General features: G+C 33.7%; 1 protein-coding gene across 1 annotated transcript in view; it reads left to right on the forward strand.

The window, feature by feature from the left end:
• Positions 1 to 470: 470 nt before the first annotated feature.
• LOC106111640 (acetylcholine receptor subunit alpha-like 2) overlaps positions 471 to 12,345 on the forward strand; it is a 13,486-nt gene continuing 1,611 nt past the window's right edge. Inside the window, exons 1-6 of the mRNA XM_013293776.1 lie at positions 471 to 687; positions 4,294 to 4,338; positions 4,576 to 4,685; positions 10,346 to 10,526; positions 10,801 to 10,954; positions 11,662 to 12,232. Of these exons, the coding sequence (XP_013149230.1) occupies positions 505 to 687; positions 4,294 to 4,338; positions 4,576 to 4,685; positions 10,346 to 10,526; positions 10,801 to 10,954; positions 11,662 to 12,232 (1,244 nt within the window). The 5' untranslated portion in view covers positions 471 to 504. The remainder of the gene's footprint in view (positions 688 to 4,293; positions 4,339 to 4,575; positions 4,686 to 10,345; positions 10,527 to 10,800; positions 10,955 to 11,661; positions 12,233 to 12,345) is intronic.

Below are 12,345 nucleotides of genomic sequence, written 5' to 3' on the forward strand. Positions count from 1 at the left end.
ATAACTGAATAATGGAGTTCTGAGAAATGTTACGTTAAAACTATGCTTGTAGGTATTTTTTAAGTATTAGTTACACTGTAGCGGACTTTAACTTCATTACCGTTTTAGATTTCCCAGTGTTTTATTTATTTCATAAGTATTAGTTTTCTTTATTCAAGAACATTGTACATTTTCCAACAGATCTTAACGCGTTACAATATTAAAGGGTAATTTTGCTACTACACGCTACACTCTCCTTAGTAATTTAGCAATAAAATTTCGATTCGGCGCAATACGAGACTGCGAGTTGTCGCTTTCCGCCAGTCGTGGCGCCACAGTCGCCGCGTCCTCCGGGGCGGACCTGTCAAAAATATACTAAAATCACGCAAAATCGATATAAAAACATTCAAAAGACATTTAAATTTAATGATTGAATAATAAAAAGTGTTAAAGTATAAAATAAAATAAAGAATTTGAGGTTAAAAGTGGTTAATAACCTTTAGACGTGAGATTTTATTGTGCATAATGATTAGGTTATTTGTTAGCATTTTATTTGCAACTTGTGGTATTATTTACGCGAATCCGGACGCAAAGAGACTTTATGATGACTTGTTGAGCAATTACAATAGACTTATACGGCCGGTCGACAAAAATAACAACACGGTGCTCGTCAAACTGGGGTTACGTCTCTCTCAACTGATTGATTTGGTAAGTTATTTTAAACAAATATAAAAACAACATTATTAGTGATGTAACAGAACGGAAATAAATCAATTAACCACATCGTATTGCTATTAAAAATTCTTTTAGTTTGTCGAAAGGATATTTTTATTTTCGCTTATTACAAATGGTCATTATTTATTTATATCAAAAGTAATACGTTTTAAAGGCTTTGTGTTCAAACAATTTCTGTTTTTATAACTAAACATATAAAATTCATTCTGTTCACAGTTAACTATAATATTAACACATATATTTGCATTTAATTTATAATGAGTACCTAAAAAAGGGAGATATTCACAAACAAAAAACTCATTAAAAACGTATTACAAAATGTGACCCTTAATAGCATGTTATTTAAATTTAATTATAATCAGTATTATATTTCACGCAAGATGAATGCATGGAAGAATTTAAAATATGGCCATATTTTACAAGGTTCTTTACTCGACCACTTTTTTCGCCCCGATTGCTCAATAGCGGATTATACTCGTGCCTAGAGCGATGCGCCTATTTGAGGGCATCTTTCCTTTTTTGATTTTACCACACCTGGCAAATGAGTAAGCCACCTAATCCACCCAAATGGAAAGCGACCGCTGCCCATAAACATCCGCAACTGCATATACGCTGCCTACCCTTAATTGACAGAGGAGGAGACGCATGTAAAGAGGACATTTCCCCTTCCTATGAACCCTCAAGAAAAGGGTGGAAAGGGCAAGGGACTAAAAGTAGGCCTCCGACACCACACTCATCAGACGAAATGCAGAATTGTTTTTCGGCCTATTCGTGCGAAGATGTTAAAGCGTGCTCTACCATTGTTAAGACATATCAACGTTTAAGAGAAACGATTGTAGTTTTTATAGTATCCTGTCTAGAAGGACTTAGTTAGCTAAGTCAGGTGGGTCTAAAACTAATTAGTCGACTAACAAAAGGTATACGACTAAAACAGATTTCGAGACTAGTGTAAAATAATATATTTAAGTCAGTCGCAATGGACGATGATTAAATTTAGTATTCACAGAACCCCCTGTGAATTTACAACAAACCTCTTCACTAATTAAACTCTGTTTGTGTTTAACCTGCTAACGAGGTGACAAGCGCCGGGTACTGTTTAGATATTCTACTGAAATATAAACACTTTATGCTCTTATAACTCAAATACTTAGCGTTCTTGAATCCTCTAATGAATAACGTTTGTTGCCAAAAAGCTAGCTGTCATCAAACTTAGCGCGGAATAAAATGGTCCTCTATAACATTCTCGTGTGCATCAGCTTCCAGACAAAGTCCCGTCAATAGGCCCAGCCATTTCGGAGATTATCCGGAACAAATGCGTCTCGGACAAAAGGACAAAAACAAATATAATGCGATTTTTGCTATCAATTTTTTTTTTCAACATACAATTTTATTACATGAATAGATTAGGCATTTTTTTTTTTAAATTAGGGTAAGAATATGAATCGAATGGTACTCACTCGTTAATTATAGGCCTATATGGGCGTAGAAAGTGGTAGAAAATAACATGACATGACAGTTATAGTACGAAAGTGACCTAGTGACACTTTTTAACACCGACAGAAGGGCGGTAGTGAGGTGCCATAATGTGTTATATTCCCACTTGGTTAGATATCCTTGCCTATTTATAGATATCATAATTTCAATTGTTTAATTGTCTCCTAATAATTAATTACTAGCCTCCAAATTCGTCCATGTAAAATTAAAAAATATAGCCTATGTTACTCAGCGATAACGTAGCTTTTCAATAACGAAAAACTTTCTGAAATCGGCCCCATAGTTTTTAGTTTTTTCAATACATATACAATTACAAATGTTTCTTCTTTATAATAGTACTAGCTTTCACTAGCGACTCCGTCCGCGTGGAATTAAAAAAAAAACATTGTAAAATGTAGCCTTTGTTACTCGCATATAAGTTACCTTTCTAAAGGTGAAAGATTTTTTAAATCGGTTCAGTAGTTTTTGAGTCTATTCATTACAGTCAAAGTTTTCATCTTTATAATATTAGTATAGATAGACAAAAGTAAAATGTATCAACAATTCTTTAGACATTTATAAAAGCAAGTCTTTTCGCATCCTATACATTACCACAAGATTACGTTGAAAGTTTCAGAGCGGTCGGATTCCGCGCGTTTCTCTAACAGGTCGCCGTCGGAATGTTAAACATGGGGCTACAAAGGGGACGAGCTAAAGTGGATAACATATTTTTTAGTTAGACCAAACCCCTTTTTATACAAACACGAGTTATCTTTAACGGTATGTATATTATCTTACTAATGGGAGCGTATCTTTAATGTACAAAGTTAATGTGACAATCTTGCAGACTAAACAGTTTGACCCAATTTGAAGTATGTAAATTTACACTAACACTGGCCAGTTCATAATTGTAATAAGTAATTGTTTAGGTAAAGATTCTTATATTAACACTGGCCACCGACAATCAACCAAGATGAGACAAATTAATAAGGTTATAGAAATTAAATATAATTTTAGGCATAAAACAAAAGAATGCGATATGTGATACGAAGGCAACAACAACGTTAATGTGAGCTCTTATAATAAACGAGCTGTTGCCCGCGACTTCGTCCGCGTGGTATTAGAAATACGAACTATATAAATTACAAAAAGCTACGTATCCCTCGGGAACCGAACATTTCTCTGGGATGAAGCTTATCTCAGACTTTGTTTTATATCTGTGCCAAATTTCAATAAGATATGTTGAACTGTTGCAGAATGATCGAGTGAACATTAAAAAACTAAATTAATGAATCCCACGGGAACCGTAACTATTCCTGGGATAAAAAGTAGCCTATGTGTTCTTCCAGACTATGCTCTAAACCTGTGCCAAATTTCATGGAGATCCGTTCAGCCGTTTAGGCTACAAACGCTAACAAACATCCATCCATCCATCCATCTAAACTTTCGCATTTATAATATTAGTAAGAAGTAAGATTAGTAAGATGGTATGTATAGTGAATAAGTATAAACAAATCTTACTTCTTACTTGTTACTTATATTATAAATGTGAAAGTTTAGATTGATAGATGTTTGTTAGAGTTTGTAGTCTAAACGGCAGAACGGATTTCGATGAAATTTGGCATAGATGTAGAAGATAATCTGGAAGAACATATAGGCTATTCACTTATGTTTTTTTTCAATTCCACGCGGGCAGAATCGCGGACGAAAGTTAGTAAGTTATAAAACAAGATGGTACTAGTTTACATTTATTCAAATTCTTAGATCTTTGATATCTGAAATAAATGGTTATTATTATTAAATGGCCTGTCTAAAGCAATTCAAACATTAGGGATAGAAAACTATTATCCATCTAGTTTACCTTGAAATAAGATTTTTTCGACGAAAACATCTTAAGTCGTATTTTATTCTCCCCTATTATACGACCTAATAAAAGCATTTTGATATTCTACGTACGTGACACTATTCACGATGCCTACACATTCGTTTTGATGAGTTAGGAGAACCACTTGGCGGTCTGCCAAACAAAAATCGATTGTCCTGAGATAACTTTTATATCAATGCTGGTGGAAATGGACTTTAACGTTTTAATTCTCTTTGTTTCAGAATTTGAAAGATCAAATCTTAACTACGAACGTTTGGTTGGAACATGTAAGTATTTTTGTAAATACAGTTTTATATGTGATGTCGTTTTTGTTTTGCAACTATTTCCGTCTATGATTGAGTTACACTGCCGGCCAAAAGTTAGAGACACACAGGTTATAATTTGCAAAATATTTTAAATCTTTGTATTATTTCTATACTTAAACAGAATTAATACGTACGAAAATAATCGTAAACTGTACGATACGAAAGTCAAAATATTTATTATGTTTGTACATATTTTAGGAATGGGAAGATCATAAATTTAAATGGGACCCCAACGAGTATGGTGGGGTCAAGGAACTCTACGTGCCATCCGAACATATCTGGTTACCTGATATCGTTTTGTATAACAAGTGAGTACTTTTGTTTGTTATTATTTGTATAAAAAAAAGTTTACGCTGTCAATTTCCGAATTAAAAAAACATTGAAAATAACATCGAGGGTTGTTGTACGATATTTTTTTTAATGTATACTATTAAAATAAAGCGCGAACACACACTTCTTTGTTGCCTAAGATGTCAGCAATTACAGCATATTTTCGAATAACTCTTTTTTTTTAATGCCCTACACTTATGTCACGCTTTAGGCTATATATTTTCACGCTGTTAAACTTAGGGGTAAATATTTTTGATAAAAACCCAAATGTGGGAAAGAGACCATAAGTTGTAGCCAACATCAAGGAAGCAAGATTGCCAAGGTTTGTCATGTCATTTTGACATTTGCTATTGATAATTTGACAAATGTAAATAGTTAAATGAAATTTTTACAATTTTATGCGGATGAAGTCGCATGGGAACAGCTAGTTAGTAATAAGTTAAAGTCAAGAAGTTTATTTATTCCTTTATTTTTTAATAAGTAGATTGATCAATTGAACGTTAATGCAGGAATACTAATTGGAAAAATAGTTTAGATATCCGAAGTAGAAAAGGACTCAAGTAAAAAAAAAATCATAATTTACATAGACTTAAAACAAATTTAATTTGTTAAGCAAATAAATCAAGCTCGTACTTCTTACTTACACTTTAATAAAAAGTAATCTTTACGCTAATCAAAGCTCAGTATGAAAAGAGTTTTCTAGGAAGTATCGTATGAGTGTAATGAATAGGTGTGGTTTGGCACAGGATATAACGTCAGAGCACAAAGTGATTGCAGTTGAGCAATGGATATATATGTTAACACATTGAATGCGATGAGAGGTCTAAAACGCCTGATACGTATCTCGCTCACATTGAGAATAAGAAACGTATATATGATATACTCTTAATGTATAATCAATATACATACATTTTTTTATTGTTTATTCACTTTTTTAATATCTATCAAGATTAAGTCACCTAACTTTTGTATAAATACCTGTGTGTAAAGGGGCCATCTGAAAACCAGCGCAGAAACGGCCAGCGCCGTCTCTGCATTAACTGTGCTTGCCGCCTTTTGCCACATTTTCTTTATTTACTAGCTTTAAGGTTTATATATGTAAGATTCTATTTGTAGCTTGTTTTTGTGGCAGTAAAAGTCCTATTTATTTATTTAAAGTCCTATTTATACAGGTGTGCTTCACCTGGTACAGCAGAAACTGAAAGAAAAATCTTTACCACTTTAAACGTGTTAGTCGACAAGAGATTTTAGATGTACTGAATACATTATAATTTAGACATAAAAGTCAATACGGAATACGAATGTTTTCAATAACTCATAACTGTTTTTGATTGTATAAATTTGTAATTCAATGAGATACAGTTAAAACTATCCGGGAATTTCGACCGCTGAAATTCTCACGTTCAAAAAATAATGTGTTAACAATTTTATTTATTTCTGTTTTAATCTTTAAGATGAAATACAAAAACAGTCACCATTATTAAATTCTAGATCGAAAAAATATCTAACAAATTCACCAGAAAACATATTCTTTTGCGAGTAATCGACCAATAACCATTTTCATTATACACCATAACATGTCCACATCCAACCGATCATAGTTCTCAAACAAGTTGGCCTAAACAATGCAATTTAGTAAATGTTCTAACTAACGTTCTAAGACTAAGTTAGCCAGTATACGCAGTATGCACCAATTACTTGCCTTTCTGAGCAATTTGATAACGGATGTAGAATATGGAGAGAGTTATAAACGGTTTTAGAGTGTACCTCACGATGTAATTTAAGTAACTAGAGATCCGCCTTTACTTAGCGAGTTACATAAATACATTTATACTTTAACTGTTAAGTACGCAATATAAATAATATGTATTGGTAATTACAGTTTCTTGAATTATTTTTTTCTTCAGTAATCTTAATGAACAGTCTATTAATAGCACAATGATAATTAATTTTGTTATTTTAATGTAAATCTTACTAGTTAATATTATAAATGCAAAAGTTTAGATGGATGGATGTTTGTTAGAGTTTGTAGCCTAAACGGTTAAACGGATCTCGATGAAATTTGGCATAGATGTAGACAATAGTATGGAAGAACACATAGGCTACTTACTTTTGGTTTCTTTAATTCCAAGCGGAGTCGCGTGCGAAAACTAAGAATTATAAGAGTGAGAGAAATAAATAAACATTGTTTTAATTGCTTTTGTTAAATCGAAATTACTTTAAGAACTAGGTTTTACAGACTCAAGTATATTTCATTGGAATAGCAAATAACTTCAAGTATTTACTACTTGAATTATTCCAAACAAAGGGATTGAAGCTCTCCGAGCATTTAGATGTTCTCTAGAGGTACGAGGAATGAGGAAATTGGATTAATGTAATTTGCATTACAGTTTCCCAAATATCTACAATAGACGTCTTGCTTAAACCTTTGTTTGACCAAAGCTTATTAATTAATTTCATATTTACAATAGTTTTCTCCGACTCCGTCCGCGTGGAATTAAAAAACAAAAGTAAGTAGCCTATTTCTTTTGGACTATCCTCTACAACTATACTAAATTTCATCGAGATCCGTTAGGCCGTTTAGGCTACACACTCTAATACACGTCCATCTAAATTTTCGTGTTTATAATATTACTAGCTTCATCTGCGTGGAATTAAAAAAAAATCAAAATCGAGTAGCCTATGTGTTCTTCCAGACTATCCTCAACATCTATGCCAAATTTCATCATGACCTATTTAACAGTTTAGACCACAAACTCTAAGAAATATCCATCCATCTAAACTTTCGCATTTATTATGTTATTAAGATTGTGTATAAAAATGTAAAAAAATCAATCACAAACCAACTTCAGCCATTGTTAGGTTAAAACCAGAACTAGCGACTTTTTTACTTGTTCTTAAGTAATCTATTGTTTGAAGGAGATGTTTATGCGTAGATGTTTCGCTAGTGAGAACTGTTGGAAACATTTTCCTTATCTACGTCACGCAGTATCGCTCCCGTTTGTAATCATTGGTGAATAATGATGCAAGCTTGTAACCTGACGGGATGTTAAATATTAGTCCCTTTTCTCTGTTACTAAAGCATATTTATTTTGTATAATTTGAACCCTTTTGGTAACAAGTTGTTCTGGAAAATTGTTATACATTTTTGAGTTGTTAAAGACGCTTTAGCCCTATGTGTTCTTCCAGAGTTTGCTGTACATCTATGCCATTCATCGAGATCATTTCAAAAGTTTGGCCAACAAATTCTAACTAACATCCATCCATCCTTTCGAATTTATATTTATAACATTTGAAGATATATTTGTTTTTGTTAATTGTTAAAGATTGGTAAAATTATAGGTTAGAAATATATATAAAAAAAAATATCTAAATGTCATACAAAATATTTCCATGGCCGATTTAAACGTATGCTATAGATTATGGATAACAAACTAACTGCCACTCTCAGAGTCTTTAATTGGTAAACAAGTTGGCACCTTAGTGTAGACTTATGATACAAAATACACTGAGAGACACTAAGTGTTGTGTAATGTGATACTACATATAAGGTCAATGTTTATATGGTTTTATCAATTTTTTTTTAATGTAAATATAAGCAAATGCATACAGAAAAACAAACAACTATTTTTGCAATATCGTATACTGTTTTTGTTTTCAATGTTAGCAGGATAATGCCGGAGGTATATTGCATCACCGCGGCACTTTGGCTTTGCTCCGGTTCTGTTATTCGAGGAAATAAGCCCTAGATAATCCTTACGTAACGATTTTGCAACACTCCGCAATATATTGTTGCACTTTGCGAACCATTTTTTATTTCTTTACAACGTGTATGCCTACTTTTCATAATTGATACTATTTAGAATTTTCGCATTAATATTAGTAAATGTATTAATGGACTAGTAATCGCCGGCGACTCCGTCCGCGCGGAATTAAAATAAACAAACATAGCTGTGTTCTTCCAGAATATGTTTTTTTTTCTAACATAAGGTAGCAAACGAGCAAGCGGCCTCCTGAATCCGCCAAAATGGCGAAGCGACCGCTTCCCATAAACATACGCAATTGCAGATGCGTTGCCTACCCTTATCCAACAGAGGAGGAGACGCACATGAAGAGAATATCATCCCTTCGTATGTATCGCCTCCTCCGTCAAATCCACTTCCCCTTTCCATCCCCTCCTTATAGTGAAAAGGGTTCTCTATATCTATGACGCTTGCTCCCCAATAACACTCGCCCCGAAGCCCCCTATGAGTCCGAAATTAGTCGATGCCGTCGGAAGAATAGACACAAGTAATAGCCGTTAAATAATTAGTTACAATAATGACTTACGAATGTTTAAGCAATTTAATTACATCATCATCATCATCATCATCATCATCCTTATCCCGTAGGGTCAGCGCAACAGGTTTTTGTCCTCCACAGAACTCTATGATCCGTCATCTCAATCATCACTCCCTTTTTGATAATGTCACTTTTCACGCAATCCATCCATCTCATTCTAATATAAACAATTTAATTACAGAACTTGAGATTTACTTCGTTGAAAGTTAGGTCAACCTCACACTAATAAAACATTAGCTAATAATAAAATAAACTTCAGCAACCCATCATTAAAGGTAGAATATGTAATTGAAAAATGTCGTATATCGTACAAAATGACGCAAGGCCAGTGCAAAAGTTAACTGACAGAATGTATCGATAAGCGTTGAACTGCGAATGATACATCATGTTGTGTCACGACCACCAGGCGATTAATCATACCCAGGGTACACGCATGTGCTAATCTTACGCTCACTAAAGACGATAAACGATGCAAGTTATAAGAATCACGATATTACAAAATCTAAGCCTTTTTATAGCTGGCTGTTGCTCGCGACTTCGTCTGCGTGAAATTAATTTAAAATGTAGCATATGTAACTTGCTGATAACGTAGCTTTTTGATGTTGAAATAATTTTTGAAATAAGCCTAGTAGTTTTTGCGTTATTTCAATAAGTACAAAATTAATAGGAAAGTAACCAAACGGAACATGGATATATATCTTTTTGATGCAATCTTGGCTGCTAATTTGTTTGTTTTCAATTTATCCATATTATTATAGTTATTTACGAACATATGCTACATATTGAAAACATTTATTTGTTTCCTCATTTACAAGTGGACTACATAGTTTATGTTGGGTTTTATACATACATATATAGGTTTTCCACATTTGAGGATGTTATGAAAATTGTCACAACTAGAGGCGGAATGCAACACGATAAATAAAAATTATTCATGTCCCTATAATAATAATAACTATAATAATATTCTCAAGAATCTTAATAGTGGTACTAAAACTCTTTTTCTATTGCTGCATTTCCTTTTCTAAGTGGACCGTGAATTCTGAAATCTTAATATCACCAATGTCAAGAGGTCTTTAAACTCACATATTTATATCTTACTAGCTTTCACCTGGGACTCCATCCACGCAGAGTTTAAAAAAAATGCAAGTAGCCTATGCGTTCTTCCAAACTATGGCGAATTTCATCCGTAATCCGTTCAGCCGTTTTGGCTACAAATTGTAACATCCATCCAAAACTTTCACATTTATAATATTAGTATGAAGTATGATAACGTTAACAAAGCAAATGTCAACAGCGCTGATGGAGAGTACGTAGTGACAACGATGACGAAAGCTGTGCTACACCACACGGGCAAAGTTCTATGGACTCCGCCAGCAATCTTCAAATCATCCTGTGAAATTGATGTCCGGTACTTTCCATTTGACCAACAGACATGTTTCTTGAAATTCGGTTCTTGGAGTTATGATGGAGATCAGGTAAACGTTATTTGATGATACTGAAATATGGGACTAATTTGTTAAACGCTCTCGACTGCTTACCTACATTGTATTTATTAAGACGAAATGAAGCTGCATTTGCTAAAATGTAAAGGTATGTTATACGAGTATTATGTAGTAGTTTGTAGCTGATTTCTGATTCAAGATAATTTCTGATTTCTAACTATTAGAAGACATTTCAGCAATTAAGAATAAGGATAGTAAGAATTATTATTGATCTAAATAGTTTTAAATGCCATGTTATACTTTTTAGATTGATTTAAAGCATATTAACCAGAAGAAAGGTGATATGGTGGAGGTCGGTATTGATTTACGTGAGTATTATCCCTCTGTGGAGTGGGATATTCTTGGGGTACCTGCTGAGAGACATGAGCGGTATTACCCTTGCTGTCAGGAACCTTACCCAGGTATGAATTATGGTTTTAAATGTGTTTGAAACTTTGATCCTGATAAAAACTTAACTCTAGAAATTAAACTCTGAAAAAACTTCATCTGGTGTCAATTGTCCACCAAAGTCCAGACAAACTAAACTGCATGATTCTAAAATATAACGCGACGTTACGACCACATTTTTAGATTCTAATAAACAGGGAGTGATGGAACGTCGCTTAAAAGAAATGCTTTGTAAACAAAGCAAATTAAAAACAAATAAATCAAGCAGACACTTCAACCGAATCAGTATTCACGCGGCGTGGCCCTTAAGTGTTCTCTGTAGCGTTAGCAAAACAAGCGTTTAACCTGTTCAAGTCGGCAGTAAAACGCAGTAATTTAGCATAGATAAGCGTCGTCGAGGCTGCGATGTAATTTACAGCCACCGAGGAGATTAGCACAGGCGCGGTATTCCGACACTCTAATGTATGGGGTATGCTCGGCTAAAAGAACGACCTACGGAATGAAATTTATGGCCATGCTGCCTTTAATTTTTGATAAAAGAATGTGTTGAAACAAAGGATTAGGTAACAGATTATAAGATTTGCATTTCGCGATAAAAGAATTTTTACATTTTGCAGCAATGTTTTACGAAACAAATATATCCAGAAAGCAAAACAATGAATTTTGTTAATGTAAAATAATCGTTATATACCAACAACTAAGACTAATTAAATTGTTTCAGATATCTTCTTTAACATAACATTAAGGAGAAAAACGTTATTCTACACGGTTAACCTTATCGTACCCTGTGTAGGCATATCATATCTTTCAGTTCTTGTTTTCTATTTACCAGCGGATTCTGGAGAAAAAATAGCATTAAGCATTTCGATTCTACTTTCGCAGACCATGTTCTTTTTACTGATATCAGAAATCATACCTTCCACGTCTCTAGCTCTGCCGTTATTGGGTAAATATCTGTTATTCACAATGTTACTAGTTGGATTGTCAGTCGTAATAACTATTATAATACTGAATGTACACTATCGTAAGCCGAGTACACACAAAATGGCACCGTGGGTTAGAAAATTCTTTATAACGAAACTACCCAAGTTGCTTCTTATGCGAGTACCGAAAGATCTGCTGAGAGATCTGGCTGCTCAGAAAATAGCTGGTAGAAGTATGAAAAAAAATAAATTCAAGAATGCTTTGGCGGCGGTTGAACAGACGAACTCGAATGCATCCAGCCCGGACTCGTTACGTCACAATATGCCAGGAGGATGTAACGGTCTACATACTACTACTGCAACCAACAGGTAATATACTTAAAATGTATAACAAATAATATCGAATTAGATTCAAACAATGGACTATTTGGTACAAGTTGTCAAGATAAATTATTTTTAGATTTTCTGATACCCAAGTTAAA

Source organism: Papilio polytes, unplaced genomic scaffold (assembly GCF_000836215.1).
Source record: "Papilio polytes unplaced genomic scaffold, Ppol_1.0 DF824158.1, whole genome shotgun sequence".
Classification (NCBI taxonomy): Eukaryota; Metazoa; Arthropoda; class Insecta; order Lepidoptera; family Papilionidae; genus Papilio; species Papilio polytes.